This window comes from Drosophila willistoni (assembly GCF_018902025.1).
Source record: "Drosophila willistoni isolate 14030-0811.24 chromosome 2R unlocalized genomic scaffold, UCI_dwil_1.1 Seg167, whole genome shotgun sequence".
Lineage (NCBI taxonomy): Eukaryota > Metazoa > Arthropoda > Insecta > Diptera > Drosophilidae > Drosophila > Drosophila willistoni.
In genome coordinates, this window is record NW_025814050.1 from 12,028,022 (window position 1) to 12,055,454 (window position 27,433).

Sequence of the window (27,433 nt, forward strand, 5' to 3'; positions counted from 1 at the left end):
GTACATATATTCAGATTAAATTAGTATGCCGAGTATGGAGAGTGAGCTTTAAATGGATTTCCGTAATACGCTTCGTAGAACTTTGGAGTTTTTTTTTCTTCTTTTTATTTTTATACCCTTGCAAAAAGGGTATATTAATTTTGGTCAAAAGTGTGCAACGCATAGAAGGAAGCATCTCCGACCATATAAAGTATATATATTCTTGATCAGCACGACGAGACGAGTTCAAATAGCCATGTCCGTCCGTCCGTCCGTCCGTCCGTCCGTCCGTCCGTCCGTCCGTCCGTCCGTCCGTCCGTCTGGATCAACGCAAACTCCTCCTAGACCGTAAGAGCTAAAGAGCTGAAATTTTGCATGTAGGCTTGTATATACTGCAGGCGTTGTATATCTCGGATTCAGCCGGATCGGATCACTATATCATAGAGCTCCCATACAAATGGCAAAGTCACGAACAGTGACTTTTCTTAATAACTTCGTTATTTTCTGAGCTATTGTCGTGAATTTTAATATTGGTGAGTTAATTACACATATAAACGACTATGCCAAATTTGATCAAGATCGGGTGACTATATCATATAGCTCCCATAGGAACGATCTTTCGAAAACAGTGACTTTGGTGAATAACTTCGTTACTTTTGACACGATTGCTTTCAAATTAAACATTTGTTAGTTTAATGTATCTGTTAATGACTGTGCCAAATTTGATAAGGATCGGGTAGCTATATCATATAGCTCCCATAGGAACGATCGGTGGAAAACAGTGACTTTGATCAATATCGTGGTTATTTCCTATGTAGGCCGTTCTTTCGCAAACATTAGCCTTTTTAGCTTAAACGTTTTTCCTCTTTGATGGCTATAGGTAAGGAAAGAGTTACCAAAAAAGTTGCAAGGGTATACAAACTTTGACGCGGTCGAAGTTAGCCCCGGCCCTCTGGTTTAAACATTAAATAGCATATGTGAGAGGGCAAAATATGTATTATTATTTATATAGATATGTATCTACATATTTATGTAGCGATATACATTAATGAGGCTAAAGCTAAAGTGAACTGAACTATAGCAGAAAGTACATGAGACGTCAAAAACCATGTAAACAAACAAACAAAGCGCAGGGTATAACCCAAGCTCAATGTAATGACTCGTCACCTGCACAGTGGGATGAGGCTATAGATTGAGTAGACCTTATTATGGGATTAATGCAAGCTCTTGTTTAGGATAATATTAAACATTAAGGGGAAACTAGGTATAGGTTAACCTCATATACATAGCTGATTGTTCTTATTTTATGTAAGTAAAGGTTGTTCTTCATCGAAACGACCATGAGGATATTTACAACGTTTTCAAAACTTGTCTCGACTCAAAAAGTGAGATTTTTAGATTTAAATATACCTAGAAAACGGCTGAAATTTGGACGAAGAACATTTGTCCAGTGGTGAACTTTCTTTGAACATTCTACTTATTGAATACTTTTGTGTAATAGATCTTAACCACTGTGCGGCATTGGGTTAAAGCTTTTGGAATATCAGCTGAGAGGAAGAGAGCGATTCGCATAGACCTGGAGCTGGGCTTTATTGGGGCCTGTTGGATGGTTGGTTGATAACGAGTTTGCGATTCCAGTTTTTATTTTATAATGAATGGCGATGAGTGAGAATCATTCAGTCTGAGAATAACAACGAAGGTGTTTCAATCTCGTTGGATTTTTGTGTGTGAAATTGTCAATCTATTTGTGCTAAATCTATATACATACATATGTATATAGTATAACTATAAAAAGATAAGCATATAATTGAATAATTATAAAAATGTTACGCTTGTTAATATTGGCTTCGGCCTGTGTATTGGCTTTATGTCAAACACCACAATTGAATATATGGCGAAAAGATATAAGAACTCCAGAAGCTATGGCAATTATTGAGAGGTTACACCAGCAGCAGCGACAAGAACAATTGCAGTATCAGCAGGAGCAACAAGAATTGCAATATAAGCAAGAACCACAGCTGCAACAGCCGCAACAGCAACAACAAACACAATTGCAACAGCAGCAACAGCAACAGCAACATCAGCAGCAACAAGTTGATCAATATACTCCTCAAGCCTCAAGACCTGCTGCTGCTGCTCCTTCTGCACCTGCTGCTCCAGTGGCTGTTGGTTATGGAGATGCCTATATTGATCTGGCCGCTTCGAATACCATTGCCAAGAATATTCTCCATTTTGCTCAAGCTCTTGGCAATCAACTGGCAACGCAGTATAGCAAAACCAGAGTGTTTTCACCCCTCAGTATGGTCTCAGCCTTGGCATTGCTTATGTTGGGTTCTAAAGGTCACAGTTATCGGGAATTGGCCTCGGTTTTCGGTTTAAACGATGCCATTACTTTGCATGAACAATTCGGTCTTATGCTACGCGATGTCCAGCAACCCACAAAAGAGGCAATGTTACCACAACGTCAAATTGAAATGGATCCTTGGCGTCAGCCATCGAATAATGTCAATCAGCGACCCAACAAACGTTATCAACGTGCCGGCCCGCATGAGGTGTATCTGGCCAATGGTTTATTCACACAACTGGGCTATACACTCAATGCCGATTACAGGTGAGCAGCACATATAGGAAAAAATAAATGAAATTAAGTCGGCAAGAAGGCGCACCGACTTTTATATACCATGCAAAAGTGATGGAACTATTTAACGCTTTTATTTATAGCCAAAACAGGTTATTTCGCGCACTTTCCCCCCACCAATGGCCATTTACGCCTTTTTAGCTTTTCTTGTCAAAAATTAGTCTACCTGTAAATTACCTATTTTATATCCGATTTTTATGAAACTTGGTGGTCTGATGGGTATTGGTAATATATGTTTGTGTCCAAAGTTTTATTACGCTACATCAAAAATTGTGGCAACATTTTGACAAAAAGGGGCACTTGTTAAGCTGGTCATATGGATAAATAGCTAGTTATATTTGAAAATCTTGTTTTTTTCTGCAAATACATACATTTTATCGACTTTAATATAACGTTTCACCCTCTGGGTGCATGGTATAAAAAAAACTGGATCGCTATGTGGTTCAATTATGGAACTGGAAATACCAAAGTCATTATTAATACATTCTGTTGATGGGGGCCTTTTGTGAAGCAAAAGATGGGATCTACGTTGTATATATGCCAAATGAAATATTCAATTCATTCAAAAAGAAGAGCTATGACAAATATATACATATCTTTGTGATTAATAGTTCTAAAGCTCTTGTGAATAGAAAAAGAGATACTTACAGATGGGATCTAAGGTTTATAGAGAATGATAGAAAAATCGTTGAATTATATTTAATTTGAAATCATTTTTCCATCAAAAATATTTACCCAAATCTATGTTCTTGAGAATATGGATTTTTTTTGTAACCTCAATACGAATTTCCCATCATTAATTTTTATTTGTATTTACAGACAAGTAGTCACTGGAATCTATGGCTCGGAGTTAAAACCACAGGACTTTGAGGGAAGTCCAGCAAGTTCTCGCCACAATATTAACTACTGGGTGGAGAATAAAACCAATCGCAAAATCATTGATGTTATCGCAGCAGACATACCACCAAGTACCCGCATGATTTTGGCCAATGCTCTGTATTTTAAGGCCTTTTGGGAAACGGAATTCATTCCATCGGCCACCAAGCCAGATAATTTTTATCCCAATGGCGAGGGCTCTCAAGATTTTTTGAGAGTCCCCATGATGGCCACTGGTGGCAATTTCCCCTATCACGAAGATCCCGAATTGGGTTGCAAAATCATTGGTTTACCCTTCCGAGGAAATTTGAGTACCATGTACATCATTCAACCGTTGCAGTCATCTATAGTGCAATTGAAGTACCTGCAACAAAAATTGACAGCTGATCAAATTGAGGGTTTGATTAGTAAAATGTATAGACGATCAACTTTACTGGCTTTGCCCAAGTTCCATATAGTCGAGTCCGTCAACATGAAGAGTGTCTTACAAAGAATCGGTTTGGGCAGTATGTTTGGCATTAGCCAAAATGATTTTTCATTGATTGCGGAGAATCCGTCAACAGCAGCACCCAACTCGGGAAGATCGTCAACATCGTCGGCACGTCCTCGCCAGAATTTGAGCAATGCCAGCGATAGTTTACGTAATCTGGAGGACCAGCGTAGGGCAGCGGCAGCTCCCACAAGTGGACCAAAGTCCGATCTATATGTGGATGAGATTATCCATAAGGTTGACATCACCGTCAACGAACAGGGCACTGAGGCGGCAGCAGCTACAATCGCGTATTTGAAAAAATCTGGACCAGATATTCTCTTCCGTGTCGATACTCCATTTATGTTCCTGATTCGCCATGATCCAACAAAATTGGTTCTGTTCTATGGTTTAATTAACGAACCACCAACGGTTGCTTAAAGAGTTTCTAGTTTTAAGAAATTAGTTCATTAGGCTCGTTGACTTTTTAGTTTACCATAATAAGAAAACAAAATAAAACTTATAAAATACCATTAAAATATAAATATACTTACGAATTTGAAGTTTCAAACTTTAATATATTAATATAATTGGCCATTCCTAAAAACCACAATTGAAATATACTTACATATATCAACTATATGTTTATACGACAACAGAGAGTTTTCAACTGTTGATTAGTTAATGTTTTCAATCGTTTGGAAACTTTAATTGTCATTGACATCGTTTGATAAAAGAATTAAAAAAGAAAGAATTAGATTGGCATGGGCTCTTCCAACATAAAGGACGCATATACTTCAGACAAAATTTATTGGGAGTACCTACTATAAAGTAGCCCAAATCATTTATTATTCTTAAATTAAAAAAAAAAAAACACATTTCTTTCATTGTTTAGACAAGTATCGCAATATTAAAAAATAGTAAATAATCTCAATGCCAACAACAACTATATTTCATTCATTATGGGTTAAATAAAACATATTATCACGAGTACATTTTTTAAATGTGGCCGCCCAACCAAAATGACTCAACCTTAGGACTTCCGGCTCATACCACTTTTATGTGTCGATAATTTGGCAATGTAAAGTTATCGATACTGAATGATGCTGTCATCGATAGGTGAACTTAATTCAGCTCCTTTGTAGCTAGATTTGGCCACTTTTTATGGCCGATATTCTAACTTGCAATATAATACCTGGCAAAATGTTGAAAATACGAAGAAGTTCTGCGCCGAAGTTTATAATTATAAACACTCGACCTTTATCGATCCATATAAGGAGTTAGCTAGCCTCTCACTTAAAATTTTGTTTCTATCCTGATCGAACGCTGAAGTAGAGCTCCTCTTCAGTCAGGTGAACTTAATTAAAACTAACTTAAGAAATAGAAAGCGATGAAAGTGATGAGTTGGTGTTCATAAATAAATAACATTGAATTAAATAAGTTGAATTTTTGTCAAAGAAAAAAAACGTTTTCATTTTAGCTACTTTTTTAAAGCTATTTTTTAAGAAATTTTAAAGTTAGCTACTTTTAGACCTCGCTTAAGCTACTTTTGTTTCGGCATCACTGGTCATCGACAGTTTAACAGCTGTTTTTTGATTTGGTTTTTTGTCTCATTCGCAAATAAAAGCAATGTGTTTGCCCCATGAAGCCTCACAAACAAAACGTAATCAGCTGAGGCAACAAGTGAAGAACTAACCCGGTATTCACAATTTCTTGCATAATATATAGAAGTGGACAATTCTTTAAAACAGATTTTAATACTAAATATTAAAAATGCAGTCGATGGCTAAACAAAGTCTGCGCTCTTTGCCGCAAATGGGCAAACAAGGTGTGTGTGAAAATTGATTTGTGCTTTTTGTGTGTGTGCCAAAAAAAAAAAAATAAACCAAATGCAAATGTAATAAATGTTCAAATGTTCTCTATTATCTCTTATCAGTGAGCTATCTATCGACAAGCAGTGCCTGGCATGCTAGAGAGTCAGTCGGCTCTGTGGTGGAAATTAAGGAACCGAAAACCAAAACAGAGAAATTCATGGCTTTTCAAAAGAAACTTAGAGCCAAGACACCGCTGGGCAAACTAGATGAATTCTCCCGTCATCCCTATCAGGAGAAGGAGCCCCTCAAGCCCTGGCCCAATCAGACAAACCCGTATACGGGTGAAATTGGCGGTCCCTCTGGTCCGGAACCAACACGTTATGGCGATTGGGAGCGTAAAGGACGCGTTTCAGATTTCTAGTCTTTTGTTTTAGCAAGTAGTACACTCTCACTTTAGAATATAATTAGGCTGTTTATATTAATATTATGATAAAACACTCGATTTTTGTGTAGTATTTTTTTTTAATACAAATTATTACATTATTATAAATATAAAAAAAAAAAAATACAAATTAAAAATTCATTGCCTTTGTTCTGCTAAAAATTCCTGGATTAAATTTTCACTAACTTGCCATAGATTTTCCTGCAATGTGGAGCACTTTGACAATTTGCTGGATTCACAGAAAAAGCAATTATTAAAGTACAGTCCCGATAAACCTGTCAATTCGTTGGCTGTGGCGCAGTAAATTGTTGTGGCAGCGGCTTGTTGCTGTTGAATAAATGCAATTAACATAATGTATAAACAAATATTGTGGCGATGCTTACCAGAGACTTGGTAAATGGTCTTACTATAGCAAATAGCAGACGATAGAACCAATAGTTTCGACTCAAATCGGTGGAAACCATATTGCCAGGATGAACCGAGAAGACAGAAATACCGCGTTGCTTCCAGCGCTAATTACAAAAAACAATAAGAAGAAGAAACTGGGTCAGTTGTCCATATAAATACTCCACACTCGGATGACTCACTTGGGCCAATTCCTGGGCAAACAAAACATTACACAGCTTGGCATTATTATAGGCCATCATGCTCCAATATTTCTCTGGCGGTGGCGATAAATGATTAACACTCAAATTCTCCAAAGGCAAATTGGCAAATCTGAAAGAAAAGTAGTTTAATATGATTAAACTTTTATATAAATATATATACATATATTAAGACGCAGTTTGTGGTTGATTTGTTTCTTTTAAAGCATAACTATATACATTCATACTACTCGTATATGGATTGTGGCTACATCCACCATCCATTTGAACTCACTGGACTTTGCACCCCCCACACAAAAACACAACAAGCAAACGAGTCTTGATTGGGTCTCACTCGTTCATTCCCATTAATGAGATGCAAACGAGGAGCGGGGATTTGGGGACGCATTCTCAGACAAAGGTTCCCACCAACCAGGCAATGACAATGGTTAAAGGCCCTACTACAAATAAATAGCAACACAAGTGATCAAAAACGGCGAATGCACAATGCAATTTCCTTTAAAACAATAAAACAAAGAACATAAAACAGAAAAGCCTCTTAACCTCTATCAAAGGGTTCACGGTGAAGATCATTTTAAATCTGTAAGTTCTCAGTAAATAATAGTCACAACTGATAATATTATAATATAATTGATAGTATACACTTGCCCAGGGAATCTACTTTAAAATAGGTTTCCTAGTATATAGAGGCAGATAACTTATTAAAGTATACGAATAAATCTTAAGAAAATCCTTATAAATTTTTTTTATTTTAATACAAAGGATTTGAAAAAAAAGGAATAAAGAACTTCAAAAGAGTAAAAAGTATGAGGATAATCATTTTGGGTATATCTTATTAGAATTACTTCTTCTAGAATTACTTTTCTAACTTAAGATTTCAAGTAACTTTTTGAATTAGTTTCCTAACTAAAGACTTAAAGTTAATATACCTAACATTTGAATTACCTGCCCGATCTAAGACATACTAAAGTAGAATCTAAAATTACTTTCCTAAATTGTTTACATAATGTCATAACTCATTTTATTTAAGTATTAGGTGGTAATAAGCAAAATGAAATAGCAACATACCACAATATTGTATAAAGGCATTAAAAAAGGATTTAAAATTCAATTTCAAGAATTAACTTATTTTATATAATATAAATAAAGTTTCAAGTAAGTCTTTTCACAATAAACTAATTTTTGGTAATACAATTAAATTACAGAATGGTAATTCTTGTCAAGTCACGTGCAAAGAGCAAAATAATATCAATATATTTGAGTATTGTTTTATAAAGGCAATAAAAAATAGTATAAACTAAATATCAGGAAACTAATTCTAAAACTAATTAATTCATGTTAATATCAATTGAATTGCAGGAAAATAATTATAAAATTTACTTAAACCAATAGTAGGTATAAATTGCATTTGAGGAAAGTAATTATAGAGTCAAATAATTTATAAAGTAAGATAAGTAAAGTAATTCTTAAATAAACTAATTCAAGTTAATATAAATTGAATTTCAGAAAAGTAATTCTAATTTACGTTAAGTCTCACAAAATAAAAACAATAACTTGAAATATTGTATAATAAAAGCCATAAAAAAACCTAATTACATCAAGTCTGGTTTACCTAACTAGTATGACATATAGAAAACTATATATCTAAAAGGGGTGAAGCTAACTATATGCCATATGTCAAATGTGTTGGCTGCTTTAATCAGACTTAATAGTAAGTATTAACAAAAATAAAAGTAGCGCATGCGTCAGTCATATAAAACGAGACTCTTTTGCGCACATTTTGGACTTTGGATTTGTTTTCATTTTGTTATGCCCCCCGGCTTTGGCTCTGGCTCGCTGTCTCCTCGATATGTAAATAGAACGACGCAAAAAATGTAAGCGCACAAATATGCATAAATTTAGTTTAATTTATAAATAAATTCTACCCCCCGCTCCATTGATAAAAGGCATGTCGAATTGTTTGCTGTAAGTGGGCGGGAAAATGTATTGTAAATTTTTGTTGTGGTAGGTACAGATAAATGGGAAAATATCTCAGCCACTAAATTATTAACACAAACTAATCAAAAGTTTGCGTTGACCCCAATAGAATCTTAAAATTTCATCATCAAATCACTTTTTGCCACATTTCATATCTGGTTTTTATGGCATACATGACTTTCAGTGAGTACACCAACGAATGGCGCACGCGACTTTCAGTTGCATGCTCACCACGAGATACAGATACATTCAGCCATCTAACTAACCGTGGTCCCAATTGAGATACACAATGTTGTACGTGAGGCGAGCAACGAACGCAACAGCCAAAACAACCACCTCCAGTAAATACTACAACAACTCTTCAGTTCAATTGCGTTTTATGCTTCTTCCGCTTGTTCACGAGAGTTTCGATGATTTATGTGTGTCACAATGTGCACAGTGGTTTGAAGTAACCATGCAAGAACTGGTTATTTGGACTTCAATTTCCTTCAAGGCTAAAGACCTTTCAGCTATGACAAAAGTAAATAGAGAAATAAGTAAAATCAAAGTACACTCTTAAACGTAACAAGTATTTCCAACTCGGCGTGGAAAAGCGAAGTGGACTATAAGAAATTTTTGTGGCATTGAAGATCTATTTGTTTCCTACAGAAAAATGTAAAGGAAGTTATTCCAAAAATAATATAATAATAAAGTGTCTTCTGACTAATTTAACGCTTTCTACACAATTTTTCATAAGATACCAAGTTGTTACTTGTGTCTTTAAATAATCATTTATGCTAGAAATGAAGAATGGTAAGAATTTACGCTTGGGAAATGCCCCTTAAATTGTGCTACAGGCAGTCTCTAAAAAAATACTGTAAAAACTTAGAGCGACTCTCTTAACATATAAAGTATTTTATCTATTTAATTGTTTTTAAACTTTTTTAAAATGATCGATCAATATTTAACAAATTCTGTATATTTCTTTCAAAAATCCATGTTCGATTTCCTCTTGCATACTTTACGGTTGAATTCTATCACATTATTATGCCAAGTAACGCAACTAAACTTTTCCCAAATCACAAAGTTTTTAAAGAATGTTTAAATTTGTGAATATTATCACGTTTTGAACCATAAACTTCAGTATATAAAAAATCACTGTTAGGCGGATCTGAGTATGTGAAATGCGAAAAATTTTGACCCCTGGAAGTATGCAATAAACAGTCAAACAATTCGCTTTGTGAAACATATAAAAAAACTTTTAAATGCTGTGTGGATTAACAATAATTCTTAAAGCAAGCATTGTTTAACAAAAGTTTTCTAGCTACAAGGCCTACGAAAAATGAGAAATTCATTAGAAACAGTCATTGATTTCAGCCTATTACATATTTTAAGGGGCAAAGTTCTCCCAGATCCGCCTTTTCTATCATGTCAGTGCAACTTAATTTTATTTAATTGAATTAGATCTGATTTATATTTTAAATAAAGACTATCACAAAGGTTTTTAATACATAAGATTTAATAGATTGATAACGTAAATGTATATCCATTATTAAGGGACGAAAACGAGTTTTTTAGATCGCAGCTCGTGCCTAGTTATGCCTCAATAAATAGTTTTTTTTTAAGCCTAAAACAAATCAAATTTTTATTCAAATGAGATGAGAATTTAAATTTCAATGGGATTCAGCCAATTATTCAATTAACTGTTACACTTCCGGTACTTTCCGATATAAATTTCGCTGCATATTTGCATATTTTCAAGACACTGTGTGTCTGCACGTGAGGGCGATAAATGAATTAATGTCTGGCAATCGGGGGTGTGGGTTTTCAATTCTGATAGTGTAATTTGTGGCGTAGTACTGATTGCGTCGCACAATACGAGTATGCAAACGAATCTGTTACAACAACAACAACAAAAACCAACTGAAAGACAAATGTTTTCTAAGCTAAGTTCACTACAATTCTGTTTTTCTTGCCTTGAAAAATTATATTTCAATTATCGGTGAACAACATTTGAACACTGTACAGCAAAAACCGGTGATGGAGATAAAGAGAAAAACATGAAATGCCTCTACTTGATATGCATAAACTATAAATAGTTTTAGCCACAAGCGGAGCAACACCAACGCTAAATAAATAATATTAAAAAAAAAGAAACACAAATAACGACAGAGACAGAGAAACCGGTTGGTCCAAAGTCCAAATTGCCGATGCATAAAAGTGCAATCAACTTGCAAAAAATAAAAGAAAATAATGTCAAATGGCTTGGCCGGCCGGCCAAAACCTAACGATGAGACTACACTGGCGTCCATTTTAAAGAGATTAACCACAGATGAGTCAGTCACACAGAAGTCAATTTCTCCATTGTGTGGTAGTTATAAAGAATTAAGGATTGTCGTTATTTAAACACCAAATTTTTCTTGAAGTTTTTGTATAATTTTGAAATGAACCAACATATAAAACAAATATATTATTGATATGAGTTTCTTTTTTTAAGAATCATTGGTAGCGAATTTCAGCTCTATGATGTATATGATGGAAGCTTCGTATAAGATCGGAGATTAGGACAAACACAAATGCCATATACAGTGGTGGTCAGCGGGTTAGCCCCTTTTTTTTTGTTTTATTTTAAATTTGATTTTCTCGGCTCCTAAGAAAGTTAATGAAGAAATTTTTTCAGTAATTTGTTGGTTATTGTATTTAGATAATGACCCGTAATTATTGTCATGTCAGCTTTCGACGTTTTTTTTACAGGTGCGTTTGAACGAAAATCGGCCCCCAAATGCTGGCCATTAGTTTAGCCCGTTCTTTCCAAAATCTTTAACATTATAGTTAGACATGTGTATTCTTTGAAGAAGTAAAAAAAACGTCGAAAGCTGACATGACAATAATTACGGGTCATTATCTAAATACAATAACCAACAAATTACTGAAAAAATTTCTTCATTAACTTTCTTAGGAGCCGAGAAAATCAAATTTAAAATCAAACAAAAAAAAAGGGGCTAACCCGCTGACCACCACTGTATGTATGTCTGTAAATTCTAGATGTAATATAAATGTTGTAAAGCTCTAAGATTATTTCACTTACATCTAGTTAGATAGATTTTGCGAAATAATACATGTTAAGTATTACGTTATTTTCTAAACCGTATTTTAAAAACGATTTTTAAACCTCATGAGAAAAATATGCTCACTTGCAAGATTTACCAGTTTATAGGAATAAGTTATTTTTTATATATGTTTATTTAGTATATAAAGTAAAAAATATGAAAAAATAATTTCCATCACATTGCAAAATTTTGTCGATAAAGTAAGAAAGTTGAAAATTCGAAATATTGTAAGAACGAATTAATTTTTTTACAAACGCCGATAAATATGCAACAATTTTTTTTCTTAACCCACAAAGTGAATGGGACATAAAACTTCCCTGATTTTTGCGATTATTTAAATGAAATATAATGGATTAAATTTAAAAAAATATTAAATTTGATAAAAAATACGTACTTTAAAAATTTTACATAATTTTTCATAAAAAAAAGCGAATTAAATGAATTTGTTTCTTTAACATTAAAAATAAGTTTAAGAGTGGGTACTGAGTGTATATTTTAGACCATATGGAAGTCAAATTAAATTTGAAAAACCTAATTGCCTGATAATAAATATAGCGCCTTGAAAACTTTAAATGATATTCTAGGAAATAGAAAGTGCTACAAGGTTATCCTTCCTCCTTCGTTCTAAGGGTATTGAGAGAATATTAAGTGTTTGTTGCGTTTGCATAAAGATACAAAGCTAGGAAATGGGAATTCCGCGTCAACTCTGTCTAGACTTTTAAGTATTTTGTCCTTTTTCTACATACTTCATCTTTTTAAATTAAAGTTTTATAGGATAATTTGAAAAATATTAATTTGAGTTGTAAAAAAATGTTGTTAATCAATACAATGAATTTTTATTTATGTATAAATAAAATATGAGTCGAAAGAATCAGTTTTGATTAAAGGCAACTGCCTTTACGTATTAAAAATACGTCAATTTGAAATTAATCGCTATAAAACTCTAATACGTTTTAGTTTTAGATAAATGAACAAGAATTCTCAGCTAACCTTAATTGGCTAAGTAAGGTAAAATTGATGGTTTTCTTACCTGTGTGACTCTGATGACAGGACAACAATGCGTGTTTTATAATCAAATAATGCCTCTAATTGTAAAGTCAAATGGAAATGTGATAAATGCGACACTTGGAATGTTGTCTCCAGACCATCAACTGTCTTTGTATAAGGCAAAGCGAAAACGCCAGCATTCAGTATAAGATAATCAATGTGGCTAAATGAAAAGAAACAAACAACAGATTTTAGATGCTACGTTTTTTAGCAATCTTCTCAATCATGTATGTGTGTACCTGATATTACTCTCTTTGATGTCCCGGACAAACTGTTGAACAGCTCGCAATGAAGCCAAATCCAAGGGGATAAACCGACATCGAGAACGTGCTGCTGGACGTTCCTGGGCAATGCGATCAATGGCCGATTCGGCCGAAGAACGATTCCTACAGGCCAAGATTATTTCACAGCCATGCAGGGCCAAGGAACGGGCTGTCTCGAAGCCAATGCCACAATTTGCTCCAGTTATCAACGCCAAACGTCCATGCAAATCCTTGCCATGGAGGACTTGCAATGCCGTGCTGCATGAATCAAAACGCTGACGCACTTGGGCTATGTTTTGTGTTGGCTCCTCAACCGCAAAGGCCAGACGTGGATCCACATTGGTGCGTTGTTGGGTCTCCTTGTTGTGGAACATAAACCTTTTGCTATGCTCATCATAGTATTTCTCCCAGCCCAGTGGTAAATCACCAGTAATGCGTTTAGAGCGTCCAGTTCTCGGATGTGTCCATTGCGAGGTTTTACTCTGTTGGCTGATTGAATGTTGTTTGTGGATTTTATTAATTCCATTTCTAATTGCCGGCAACTTTTAACTTACTTTACATAACACACAACGCCATCATCGGTTGCTCGTTCTTCCCATCCTGGTGGCAGCTCATCCTCGCTGTCCGAATCTGGCATTGCCATCATATTTGCATAAATTTTTTATGAATTTTCAATAATAAAAACAAAAAATTTGTTCAAATAAAGAGACAGCTGATGGTGAAGGAAATTAGTGATGTGACATGTATTTTTTAGAGATGTGGCCAAACTATCGTTTAAAATGTAGCCATCTGTCGTTATTAAGTGCAACAATATTCTAGTTCCATTAGCAGCCGCAAGCGTCACATGGCGTTTTGTTGCTTGAATAAAATACTGAGCAGAAAAAAACCGTTAAATTTGTTTCTCTTATGTGAAAAGTCTTAAGTCTTTAAAAATATTCAAAGCCAATATTATGCTTCTTTTTTCCATTTTATACTATATGTATGTACATGCATATATGTTTATTGTTCCACTTGATCGCCCAGTAAACTCATGCTTTAGTTGCAAGTCTCAAGACCCAGATAGAGGGGGAAATACCCACTCAAGTGTGTAAATGTCATAATAAAAATGAGCAAAAAAGAGAAAAGAAATACTTTATAGGCATTTACATTGTTAATTGGCATATTGGTATTTGAATTCCTTAGGCATTCTGCCGTGAAATGAGCTGAGCACAAGTTTAGACTTTTAATTTGAGTTTCAATCTTAGTTTCGGTTTTAACTTTGACATATTCGCATATTCAATTTCAAAAAGTGCATATGAATATAATTGAAAAATTTTGTAAAATTATTCTAAATTTAAAAGCGCATATTTTATTACGCTCTTGTGAGCATTTTGTGCATAAATTAATAACCAAAAATGTAATTTCATTTCTCGCTTCATGCATGTGTTTGTGTTTGTGTGCGTGTGTGTGTTTGTGATATATTGATATAAATTTTCATAAAAACGACAGGCCAATTCAATTGTACTCAAACAAACAAATAAATACGCATTTTGCCATTCTTTTTATTATTGACGCAGATGTCATGCTCGGCAAAGTGAGCGAAAAGGGCAGGAGAAACAAAAACGGAAACGGAAACAAAACAGCATCAAAAATGCAATGGCGTTCGATTCGATTCGATTCGTTTCGGCTTTTGGTAATGTCGGTAATGTCATATAAAATATCAATCATCATTGAGATTATTGTGCATTGTGCTCGCTGGCTCGCTTAATTGATTTCATGTTTTAAATGTCAAAAAAAAGACAAACACGAGGCAAAACAAGAACACACAAAAATATTATATAATTATGGCAACAGGAGATTCTAATTAGCTGGCAGAGAGATAATTGAAATTGTTCATTATGTTTATGTTTTCCTGTAGTCATTCACATTTAGATTAAGTTTGTTTGTAAATCGGCTAGAGTTATGTATATCTATTGTAGTTATATTCCACTCTTAAATCCTAAAACCTTTTAACAAATGTTTAAAAACTTTCTTAAATTTAGTTTGATCAACTTCCAAGTAATCGTAATCAATACTTCAACTAATTAATGTAGCTATCAGTTGTAAAAATATCTTTTTACGTTTTGCCATTGAAGCGAATTGTGTTACAATTCAGTCAGAGTTCAGCTCCATTTGATTTTATGGCATATTAATGGGAGAACATTTATATTTTAATACTATACCTATATACAACCATTTACAAGGGGGCCAGCCAGCAGAAATAAAATGTAACAAAATGAAATGAAATAATACTTAATAATAACAAGCGTCAATGAAATTGCAAAATTAATGCCCCATCGTGTAAATATGAGACATGCATATTTCATGACAACGCGCTAAAGCTTCATAAAACAACAACAAATATATTGCACATAAATATACAACAAAAATATATGTAAAAACAAAAAACAAAAAAAAAATGAAATAACATTTAACTTAATGGGTCGTGTCTTTATATTCCGCTGGATTGGTCTCGTCATCTTTGTATTTATGCATTATTTATACGCATGCATTTGTTTTTTTTTTGTTTTTGGTTTTATATATTCCATCGGTGTGTGTGTGTTTGTGTGTGTGTTGTTTTTATATCATTTATGAGCATATTAAAGAATATTTATTAATATTTACACAGCAGAATGCAGTCAACCAACAGAGAAAATGCAAAAGCGAGAAAGAGAGAGGGAAACAGAGTTCATTTTTTTTTTTTTAAGGATAAAAGTGTTGCCAAAAACAACGCCTTTGCATATGCAACGATTTTTTTTCTTACTTTGCCTTCAAAGAGTCAAAGGGTTCATGGTGAGTGATGGTGAATGACACATAAATTTATATTTACTCTTGATTCAATATTGATCTGATGCAATCTTTCTCTCTACCCAATATTTCAAGCCAACTATATATGTATAGTTTGCTTTAGAAATGTATAATGTTATTAAATTCTGACTTTCAATGTTCGTTTAATAGGGCTAATAAAACATCTCACTGACTTTTCTGCAAAAATTTCAAATTTCAAACATAGAGCATCGATTTTCTTTTGGCGATGTTTACCAATGTTTTTGTTGATGTGGATGCTTTATTTGTCACTTATTTAATTTTATCATACAATTATATGAAGTTGTCATATAAAGTTGTCTTTATCTAAGCTAACTATAACTTTAAACGCATTTCTTTCAGATTGAAAACACCGAAAAAGTAAAGGAAACACATCAGATATATGTATGTACATCGATGCATCGACAATTTCAAAACACCATCGATTTACATATATGTACATCGAAGTTTTTATTGAAATTTACATCACTAATTCGGACAGACGAAAAAGTGTTCGCTATTTGAATACAATATACCCAAACCATACCCAAATATAAAACCATGCCAAACATGCTTAGCATGAGTTGTGAATCTTTAAAAGTCATTTAAAATATGCTTAAGAATTGAATTTATTGAATAGGCATTTTGATATTAATAATGAAAAAAAAGGTTTAGCCGCGATAGCCGCCAGAACCGTGTCCGCCATGTCCGACATTACCATGGCCAACATTACCATGACCAAGATTGCCATGGCCAACATTACCATGTCCGACATTGCCATGGCCTAGAGAGCCATGTCCTGAGTTGTGTCCATGCTGTCCATATACACCCACAGCCAAGGCCATCAAAGCAAAAATGCAAATAAGCTATAGAAAAAAACAAAAAAAATAAATAAAATAATATTATAAAATAAGTTAGAAGCAAATTGGCTTACCAAGAACTTCATTTTGAGGAGTTTTTACGTTGAATAACAAATTCGAACTGACAAATGTTTAAATTGTTTCTCTTTTTATACACAAACAATTGAAAGTTTATTTGTTTGTTTTCATTATCTCTTTTTTCAAAACGAGCCCCCAAAAAAAACAAATTTTAATTGATATCAACAAGTTTTTTCAACCCATCCCCCAACACCTCGATTGCAAAAAAATCCATAAAAAATGCAAACTTTATGATCGAAATATAAATTGCAATTGCAAAGTATCAACACGAAACTTGAATTGATCACGAACAACAAAGATGAGCAATTCAAATCGAAAAGGTCAATAATAGAAATTATCATTTGAAGCGTTTTTGATAACAAGAAAAAAGTTTGTGCATATTAATTAACTTGAGGAGATTCTTTTTTTTTAATTTCTTGGAAAAAACAATATTTAAATACGAGATCTACCTTAAAACACATACTAAGAGACGTCAAAAAGTTTGCTGACTAAGTAAAACCTGTTAAAATTAAGCACGCAGATGTATATAGATAATTAAATTCGTTGATTTTTTTGTGTTTTTATAAGAAAATTTCATATTGGCACTTAAGATAGTTAATTTTTTTCGTCAGCTATGATTTTCTATTATATTCTATTCTATTTCTATACGATTTAGATATTTTTGGAAAATTTTATTAGATTAATAAATCTTAAACAATTGTAAAATAGCTATTAATATTACAAAGATTTTGATCTAGAGCTCAAATCACTGTCTATCATTATGCCAAATCTGAAAACAAAAGAGGCAGCATTCAATTTGAAGAATAACGAAAAAAATTAATATACCTTCTTTGAAAGAGCACGACATATAGAAATATCATTTAATATAGTCTCATGGATTTGAAATATGTATTTACTTTCTTTTGTCATATTTTTATTAACCTTGTATCATTTTTTCTATGCCAATTTATTAAAACTGAACGCATTCGTAAACTTGTTTAACGACTTTCAGTTAGTCACACTTTGTAGTCGATTGTTCTATTCTCATATTTGTGTATTTTTCTATTAACTTTATTGCAATTTTATGTGGGAAGCCCTAACCCCCATTCAAACATGCTATAGATTCTGTAGATTTGACAATTTATCGCCCAAAATTTAGTAACATTCGACAGCTAAAACTAATTGGAATGCAATGAAACACTGTGTGTGTGTGCCACGCCCCATCCACCCATTCGCAATAATAAAAGGATATCTGATAATATTCTGCCCTTGTGGTCGTGGAACAAAAACTTACATTTCGTTTTACCAGTTTGATTTTTGTGTGGATTACATTTTTGTTTCGTTTTTTTTTTGTTGGGTGTTTAATTGCTTTTTTCCGCTTTATTTGCATAATTAGAATTTGATAAAACGCATAGTTATTGACCACGCCCATTGCATGTTGTGGTCTAAATTTGATTTTAAATATTTTTTGATTCACCCTCGATAAAGGGGAAAAGGGGCAACTGAGTGAACTCATGTGCGTAGTATATTGGGGGTAACATGACTAGAAATAATGTCTAAACTCACTTTGATTCACTCCTTATTTCTAAATTATCCTTGTGGGTAGGATAATGAATATTTAGACCGATAAGGCAATGGAAATTGTCACCAATAAACCAGATGCCTGCTCTGGGATCTTCAATATAAACATATTCTTATTACACAGGCCAACAAAAATTAGCCGAATCCCAAACTTAAAGACCAGATTGACCTTTTCAGTATTAAAGTTTCAAAACCAGGCAAAACTAAACTATTTTTGCTTGTTTCAGCTACAATATCTCCTAAACTAGAACAAATCTGAACATTTGAACAAAGGAATTCGGATTTAATGCAAAATAATCTATGTATTAAAAAAAAAAAACTCTGATCTCTGGGTCTGAGTTTTGTCGAACTCTGTCATCCAGTTCAATATTCATTACCATTCTTTTCTAGCAGTCTTATGTACCTTTTTTTTTGGTTTTAAAAAGGAACATATATGTACAAAACTATATTTTTGAACCATTCTTTGTTAAAACATATAAGTTTCCTGACTACGCTTCTGATGGCAGTCAATTGAATTTTAATAGTCGAATGCGACGCGTGAACAGTTTTTGTTCATGCAGAATGAATTTTGGCAACTTGTTAACTGACGCTAACAAACGAGTGAAATTTTCGACTTTAACTTCAAATTATTAACAAGCTAGATATCTGTTAGCACTCGACATTTAAAACTGACATTAAGTTGACACACACACACACAGGAGTGAAGTAATATGAAGCGACCTCAATTCGCATAGACAACTTTTCGTTTCAAATTGCTTTTCGCAATTGTATTGACACATTGACTTGGTAATATTTTACTGATAAATTGACAGGGCACAACAGAAATGTGCTCGAAGGGATACAATTTTGTGCTAATGCCATGTCAAGTTCTCATTAAACTCGTCCTCCTCTCCTTTATCCCTGCATATTTCTAATAATTAATAGAGAAAAGTGAAAACGAAGCAAATAATTGCGTTGAATCAGCATTCAGCAATTTTGAGGGTTTTTGAATTTTGCAGAAAATTTCTTTGACTTATTGTCTAATTTGTCTCTTATTTATTTGTAGTAACTATTTAACTGTTTTGTTGGATAATTCCTGGATTTACTGTAAATGCAACTGGAGACAATATTTCTACATAAAAGTGAAACCTCCAAATAACGAATCTGAATATCTATTGATTCGATATGCATATTTATTAGTAGAAAGTTGGATCAAAGATAACCATTTATTAAATGCATTCAAAAGTTAATTCAGGACTCAAATAAGGGGGACAGCCAGGGTATTCTTTGAATACATTTTGATTTGAATTCTTAAAAAAAGGAATAAAGGTCATCTTCTTCGAATGAATTGAACAAAATGTATTATTAAACTGAATAAATTCTTAAAAATATTTACAATTAAACGCTCTATGGGATAGCTTGCTCTCTTGCCTCTGCTCATTCCTGGGCACGCCCTTTTTCATGTTTCTGAGTTTTTTGAGTTTTAATAACATTTTTAAGCATGTTCTTCATAACACCCAAGGGAACACCCTGTAAGGGCTTAAGTTAACACATTTTATTTTAATACTTTTTACTAAATTGATTAGATACAATTATACATTGTAAGAAGAAAATAACTGTATAAAACTACAACTTTTTAGAATAATAATTCCAAAAATATCAGAAAGTACATCCTACTGAGAAACCAAGTCTATTTCGATTTTAACATTTGAATTTATTCAAATTAAAGTATGATAAGAGTCACAGACATCATAGATGTCAGACTTGAATTCAAATATATGTAGAAGCCAAAGTTTATGCTTTTAGTTCAAATAAAGTTTATGATTTATTCAAGTTAGTTAGTAATTGTAATTGTATCATAACTATATAAGATCAGCTCTTTATGCTAATCAAGATGTAAGAAGTAAAAATGTAAAAGTTCTATCAAGTTTCCAAAATGTATGTACCCCAATGCGATGGCTAGGCAAAGAATTTTGCGTTGAAAATTTTTGGCAACGAAAAAAATTGCTGACATAAGTAATAAAGCTCGGCAAAAATCTCATATGGTTGTTAGGGATTGTGTATGAAGGCAGGGGTGAGATTAAAAGGGAGGCCAAAACTCTGTGGAATGGGAGAAGCATTCATTTTTTATGTTTATTGTCGCTTATCGCTCGCGTTGTGCAACAGCAACGTGTGGAGTGGAGGGGGGCCTAAGGGGCGTGTCATTAGTTAGGGTCTCCTCGGCGCCAAGACGAAAAAGAGTAAACACAGCTATGAAAAAACGTTAACAACTCTCTTGGGCTTTTGCCATACAACGCACAAATGTGTGAGTGTGTGTGTGTGTGACTGTGTATGCGTCTGTGACTTTATTAGCAGTCTACAGTCCCTTTTTCAGTTCTCGTTTACCCCTGGTGTATGTCTGTACCTGTTACCTTGTCAAAGTTATGAAAACGTCTAGGGGGACATTTGTCCTTCTATTTGCCCCGTTCAACCAGCATTCATCTACTCTTTGTCCTATTCCTGTTTCGACGCCTTGCTCTAGCCGTGTGTGAAATTAGTTTATGGTGAAAAAAAGACTACACATAATCGTGTTGTATTCAAATTATGATACAACAGCAAATCAAGAAACATGGGTGTAGTTAGAATTTAAAATAATTACTTGTTCAACTTATACAAATTAGTTATGAAATTACACATTCGGGTTCATAAGGATAAATATTTGTCAATATGTAGTTTGCCAACTCTTCTATTGTTTAGTTACAGTCCCACAATCAATATCGACAATCTACAATGTTACAAATATACATGTTTTGTCAGCAGTTTAAAAAGTATTATCGGATCTGTTTAGAAAAGTTATATTTCCAGTTTCCGTTCCTTTATTTCATTTATTTATTTTTAATACTTTATAACGAATCTAAGAAGAAAAAAGTTTAAAAACGGTTTTGTGTTTTATTCCATGAGGTAAATATTTGTGCAACTAATCGACTAACAATTCAATTAATCGAAATTAAGTTGCAACCAAAATAATCGATAACCGCAAATCATATGATTGATCATACCATCACTAGTAAAGAAGAAACAAAGTTTCTTAATACTGTCATAAGCGGATCTAAGGCTGTGAAATGAGGCAACTATGCTCCTTAAAGTAGGCAATAGGTTGGAATTGTATTAATTGTTTCAAACAAATAACTTTTGCTTCGTTAAGTACTTTTTACCACAGAAACTATTAAACTTTGTATGTCTCAAAAAGCTAATTCTTGGACTCCTTATTGCATATTTTGGATGGCAAAGTTTCTGCCCCCCCCATATTACAGTTTTAGATGCGCCACTGAACCCTGTAGTATGTCTATCTTTTTTTTTTAGTTTTGCTTTGCCTCTCGTTTAACTAACTTTTTATTTTATGATCTTTACGACTCTTTGGCTTTTCTAGTCCCATTCTTCTTTACATTTCTCGATTTACTTTTCCTTTTTATCCTTTCTATGAATTTTTTCTCATATTCTGCTGCTTTATTGGCTTCATAAATTCTCAGTCCTCTTTGACTGTTCTATTTATTTGAATTTCTGTCATTTTTCCATTTCTTGTTTTTGTGGTTTAGATTTTCCTTCATTAACGTTTGTCCGCTGTGAATTTGTTGGCTTAAATGCATATCAATTGGCCAAGCTAAAAGCTCATTTGTGGCATGGTCATGCATAATTCCTTCGAGGCAACTATTCAATTCAATTCTATTCCAGTCTTCCTTTATGCATCTAGTAAAAAATGAAGAAAAAAATCACAGTGTTAGCACCTTCTTGCACCTTTTTTGGAGTAATTTAAATGCAGATTGCAATGAGCAGCAGCCCAGTCTGTCCACTTTGAACAATCGGCGTGAGGGTGTGTGAGGGGTGTTGGAATATTTGCATAATGGCGGCGACACATTGCAAACGGAAACGGAAACCGAAACCCAACCGCCAACTCCTCTGAAACTTGCACTTCCTTTTCACCACCCTCGCCACTTGTGTTTGAGTTTCTTTGTGTGGATGCAATTCAAGTGTGTGTGTGTGTGTATGTGTTTATGACTGCTTGAGCTTCCATGTGGTGTCCTTATTGTCGTTAGTAAGCGGAAACTCGTTGGCATTGGCGGTCATTGGGATGCGAAATGAAGTCTATGTCGACACCAGGTCGACCAAAGAAGATGTAGAAGGAGTTGGTCAATGCTTCGTCCTGGGTAATTTTTGATTTTAATTTACCTGAAATAAATAAGCAGTCAAACGATGTGACCACAATTTCAATTCCAATTTCAGAATTTGAAATGAAAAAAGTGAAAAAACTTTATAGGTTAATTTTAGCTAAGAATCTGTAAAGGATATTCTCGAATATCGTGCGAATATCTCGGGCATATACTGTTTGTTTGGTTTCTTAATGTTTATGTTGCCACATCGTAGTCGGTTGGGCACGCACTATATACCCTTGCCAGGACCCGACTCTCAGTAGGTGTAGATTCCAGTGGCAACTTGAACTGAGGACCGAAAAAGGAAGGAGGTTGTCAACCATTGTCAGAGAGTTTGCGGAAAAACGGGAGCAGATACCAAGCGCATCATATGTTCTACACTGACATCAACTGAAGATTACGAAAACCAACAATCCTTTCATGGAACTAAACGTTTGAAAACGTATTGAATATAATTGCAAATAAGTCTTTAACAAATCCCTAAAAACCTTTGTCGAATTAGTTTTTGGTCTAATTTTTGCAATAGGTTTGTCTTACTTTAGTTGGATGTTTGAGTATCTAATTTAAATTTATATTACTCCCCCCTCAGACAAATGCAATCAATTGAAAAAGTTGCAATGACAAAATTTATTCTTGAAGTTTTTTTTCTTATTTTAAAGTTTTTTAAGCGAAAGAATTCAAAATTTATCTTTATTTTTCTTTCTTCTTTCTCTTTGGATTTAAGGGTATCAAAAAAAGAGAGTATTTATTAACACGAATATTGGAAATTTAACCTTTTTTAATTATATTTTTTGAGTTATTCTAATATTGCTTTATTTTACATACAAAATAATAAGGTTAAAAATGACTAACGTGTTTTTTTTCAAAGTACAGTCCTAAATTTTAATAATATTTTTAAATTCTTATCTACTTTTTACTCTGAATATCAATATATAGTTAGTGTACTATAGGAAATTATAAAAAATAAAGATTTAATTTTGAATAATAAAAAATTCGTGAAATTTCAATATCCAATTTTCGATACAAGCCATCTATGAATTAAATGATTTTAAATCAAATTGAATACACCTAACAATTGTTTGCACAGGACACGAATTTCCAATTAATGTTTGTTGTTGCGGCCACAAAATAAATGCTCATAAATTTCTTCAAGTGTATTGATAATGGTGTTTGGTTGCGTTCAACTTGTGTTGGGTAGAATGGCATAAATTTCGGTTGCGGTTGCACGTGAAAATTGCATTTGGCTAGCAGTTCGGTTGTATGCGTGCCATTTGGATTGTGTGTGTGTGTGTGGGTGTGTGCGTGGGTGTTTGCCTCTACGCGCTGTGCAAATTGTGGACTTAAATGTTTATGCCCCTTACTACATGCCACCCACCCACATGCCCTTCTAGCCCATATTGGGCGTTTGTTTATTAAGCTTTTTCTGACTACAACCAAAAAAAGGGAAAAATTCAAGTAGGGAAAAAATACAGGAGTACAAAATAAAAGAAGAAAGCCAACAAAAGGAGCACAAAAAAAAAATATATATAGAGGTGTTGAATACCACTTGGCGGGGCATGGTTTTTATTGCCATCGCACATCTAAGTGCAGCAGCTGTAAAATAAATATATATTTTTATTTTATTCTATTTTTCTTTTTTTTTGCTCCGCCATCTTTCGTTTTCGCTCTCACCATTTTTGGTTTCGTTTTTCGGTACGTTTTTGTTCCTTTTTTCGTTTACCAAGGATATAAATTAAACGCGTTACAGCTGGCAACCGCAGCGATTTCCTCTATTCTCGGGCATTAATTCGCTTTTTTTGTAAACCACAAAAGCACTTAATGCAGCCCCCAACTTTTGCGTTGTCATATACAAAATTTAAATAAGAAACAAAATCGAGGTAATGGCACAAGACCCAAGTATTTTTTTTTCTTCCTCTCTCTCGATGGATAGAGATACCAAATGCCAAGTGTTCAATGTACTATAAAAAAGAAAGAAAGAAAGACATTCGCTTAAACCGACAAGAGTGACGATTGTGAATTACCCTGTTTTAGCCAAAAATACCCATTAGAATTTACCCCATTGACAATTTGGCTACAGTAGTCAGTTTAAATTATTCTTGTGCTCACTTTTAAATGGCTCTAATATACCCGTAGATGCATTATTCCTACTAGGTATTGAAATGGGCAAATAAAAATCGAATAAGTAGACGGAAAAGCACTTGGCGTAATGAAAAAAACAATGTGAAAAAGAATACTATCGCAATGAACTTACCGTTAATCTAAATACAAAAAGGTAACTTGAAGAGATCACTATGCTAATCGATATACATAGATACATCCGTGTAAATAAGTATTGGCATTTATCCAGTTGTAATTTACATTATACGTCACTAAAAAACGGCAGTAAATCGAGATAAACTTACATTGTTAATACTTCTTTTTGTCTATGATTTTATGTATGCTGAAATAGTAAAATGGCTTTGAATTCAAATTTATTTGTAGTAATGATAAAATCTGTTTTCCTTGTCACTTTGAAGTTTGCAAATGCCGTTGCATTCAATTTATATTCAAATATTAACGAATGTACATATTTTGAAATAATCTCAAAAACTAAAAGAAAAATGTGATTTACAAGAGTTAACAGTGCCTTTTACTTTAAAACTTTTCATATTTGGTAAGATTAATTATTATTTTAATCCGAATAACTGCAGTGCTTCTAAAAGTTATAGTTTGGAATTTACTCTACAATTTAGTAAATCTGGGGATCACTAGGGAAAACAAACAATATATTATTTTTGCCTTTTGTTCTTATTGATACATTAAGTATAGAGTAATGAAAGTGTAAAAAAATGAACTTACAAGGTGACTAGGATAGAACATTAATATAAAAGTATACTGATTGATTTTGCGATAGTCTAGAATATTAGACAATGTATAAATTGACTCAAAGTTGGTCTATATGTGACATTTGGTCCTTAGATACGGCCTAGAAACAAACATAAAGCAACTAATACCAAAAGTTTTGTTTACTTACATCCAATCAATTCAGGTTTGACTGCGCGTGAAATTTTCATTTAAAATAATAAAATCATTGATACACGTATGTGCTTATTGCTTTTTATTTAAATAACAATATCTATAATTTTGTTGTACAAGCTTATATCTGAAAATATTTATCAATACCATTTATATTGAATATCTGTTAATTCTAACAATTGATTTGGCTTTCCCCTGTAAAGTTGACAAAATTGGAATTAAATGGCTGATACAGCCTGATGCAAATCACTTACCTAAGGGTAATTATTATCTAAAGCTAGTGCTGAGAACAGTATGACATATTTCTTACGATCGTGAAATATTTCCAGGCAAATCAAACCAATAATGAAAGTAATCATCAGAACTAGCAGGATACCAAATAAGACACTAAGGCCGAATTGGACACCCATATTCAATTAAGTTAGGCAAATGTATTTAAAGTATCGGAATCTGGGAAATTTAACATTACAATTTTTTTAAATTTTTAAATGTGATGCGTCTAAAATTAAGACATTTTATTGTAGAATTCGGGAAAATGAAATTTTTTTATAAGTCTACTATAATATATATTTATTTGTTAATTTCTGTAAGCCATATTAATGTATTATTTTCGATTTAGTTTAAGTATTAAAATTAATTTAAATTTAATTGTATATCTATAGTTAATAGGAGTATAGAAAGCGCTATTAAAAATATGATTTTTTTTTTTACATACCCATACTATACATATTAAAGTTTCAATCCTTGCTGTAATAAAGTGATTTGATCTGAAAATGAAAAAAATTAACATTTTATGATGAAGTGTATTAAAGAACATACGACGACTTGGACGATGACCATATCGGGTTACATATTTCTGTACTGCGTATACCAAAACTTTGAAAGTTTTTCGAACCGTTTTACCCCAAATTTGAATTATTTTATCTGGTTCTTTGAAAAAAACCGCTATAATGGCAGACAAAAGTAGGATATCAATCAGGAAAAGGGTTATGCATGCAATTGTAAGATATGCCACGCACGTTTTGCCCATTTCAATCCAAAAAGAAAATATTTTTGTCTTAATTTGTTAAGGTTTATTATTCAATAGTTTGAAACGGAAAAAATTAGGTAATCAACAATATGACATAAATATGTCTTGTAAGTCAATGACTACTTAATTTTATTTCGCAATTGCTTTTTTCTATTGACTGTTTATTAATTCTAAATTTAACTCTTTGGAAATGGATACATTTATAAATGTTTCTCAGTTTAAACCGAGAATTTTGACCATTTAGCTATTTGTATTCTTCATTCCAGTTGTGTTCAACAATTAACTTGCTTAGTTACCACATGAGCGTTGATTCATAATCTTATGCTTGTTTGGATATTGCCTATTAATTAAATCTACTATTTGCATCTAATGCTTTAGAAAACAATACCTTTAGAGGTTTGACAATTTGAGGGACATATGTCGACACTGTTGGTCCACGACGATAAGAACAATGCATATTGAGTTTGCTGGAGTGGAATGAAATTATCTTCTATTAGAGATCAGTGTGGTTAGGATTTTAGCCTATTTGGTATTAGGCAATATTTAATTAACTTGTTCTGTGAGGCATATCATTAGCTTCAATTGGTTTAGCCCATTGAAACCCATTGCAGTTGTTTTACTGCATCATTTCGATGGCTCTAATCGAGATTATGCACAGGTCAGATTGTCATTCAAAGCTTAAATACTCGACCGGCGCCATGG

The 27,433-nt window shown here is 33.2% G+C and overlaps 3 protein-coding genes and 2 long non-coding RNA genes across 6 annotated transcripts; 2 read left to right on the top strand and 3 right to left on the bottom strand.

Annotated features, from left to right (window-relative positions):
- The first annotated feature begins 1,669 nt into the window (after nt 1–1,669).
- LOC6641838 (serine protease inhibitor 28Dc) lies at nt 1,670–4,507 on the top strand. The gene is made up of 2 exons (XM_023175574.2): nt 1,670–2,590; nt 3,437–4,507. The coding sequence occupies exons 1-2, from the start codon at nt 1,803–1,805 to the stop codon at nt 4,401–4,403; spliced, it is 1,755 nt and encodes a 584-aa protein (XP_023031342.1). The 5' UTR covers nt 1,670–1,802; the 3' UTR covers nt 4,404–4,507.
- A 1,105-nt stretch (nt 4,508–5,612) lies between these two features.
- Nucleotides 5,613–7,001, top strand: LOC6641839 (succinate dehydrogenase assembly factor 4, mitochondrial). Its single transcript, XM_002064771.4, has 2 exons — nt 5,613–5,790; nt 5,899–7,001. The coding sequence occupies exons 1-2, from the start codon at nt 5,736–5,738 to the stop codon at nt 6,195–6,197; spliced, it is 354 nt and encodes a 117-aa protein (XP_002064807.1). The 5' UTR covers nt 5,613–5,735; the 3' UTR covers nt 6,198–7,001.
- LOC6642027 (WW domain-containing oxidoreductase) lies at nt 6,357–13,921 on the bottom strand. Its single transcript, XM_002064772.4, has 6 exons — nt 13,754–13,921; nt 13,176–13,688; nt 12,920–13,099; nt 6,806–6,935; nt 6,602–6,730; nt 6,357–6,545 (listed from the first exon to the last, which is right to left on the bottom strand). The coding sequence occupies exons 1-6, from the start codon at nt 13,843–13,845 to the stop codon at nt 6,357–6,359; spliced, it is 1,233 nt and encodes a 410-aa protein (XP_002064808.2). The 5' UTR covers nt 13,846–13,921.
- A 10,416-nt stretch (nt 13,922–24,337) lies between these two features.
- Nucleotides 24,338–25,196, bottom strand: LOC124460317. Of its 2 annotated transcripts, none has more exons than XR_006954251.1 (3): nt 24,938–25,196; nt 24,708–24,830; nt 24,338–24,644 (listed from the first exon to the last, which is right to left on the bottom strand). It is a non-coding gene; the product is annotated as an uncharacterized LOC124460317 (long non-coding RNA). The 2 variants fall into 2 exon arrangements; XR_006954250.1 differs by having other exon boundaries at nt 24,708–24,833.
- Nucleotides 25,197–25,766: 570 nt separating this feature from the next.
- Nucleotides 25,767–26,825, bottom strand: LOC111518654. Its single transcript, XR_002724048.2, has 4 exons — nt 26,521–26,825; nt 26,417–26,468; nt 25,956–26,151; nt 25,767–25,896 (listed from the first exon to the last, which is right to left on the bottom strand). It is a non-coding gene; the product is annotated as an uncharacterized LOC111518654 (long non-coding RNA).
- Between the last annotated feature and the right edge of the window lie 608 nt (nt 26,826–27,433).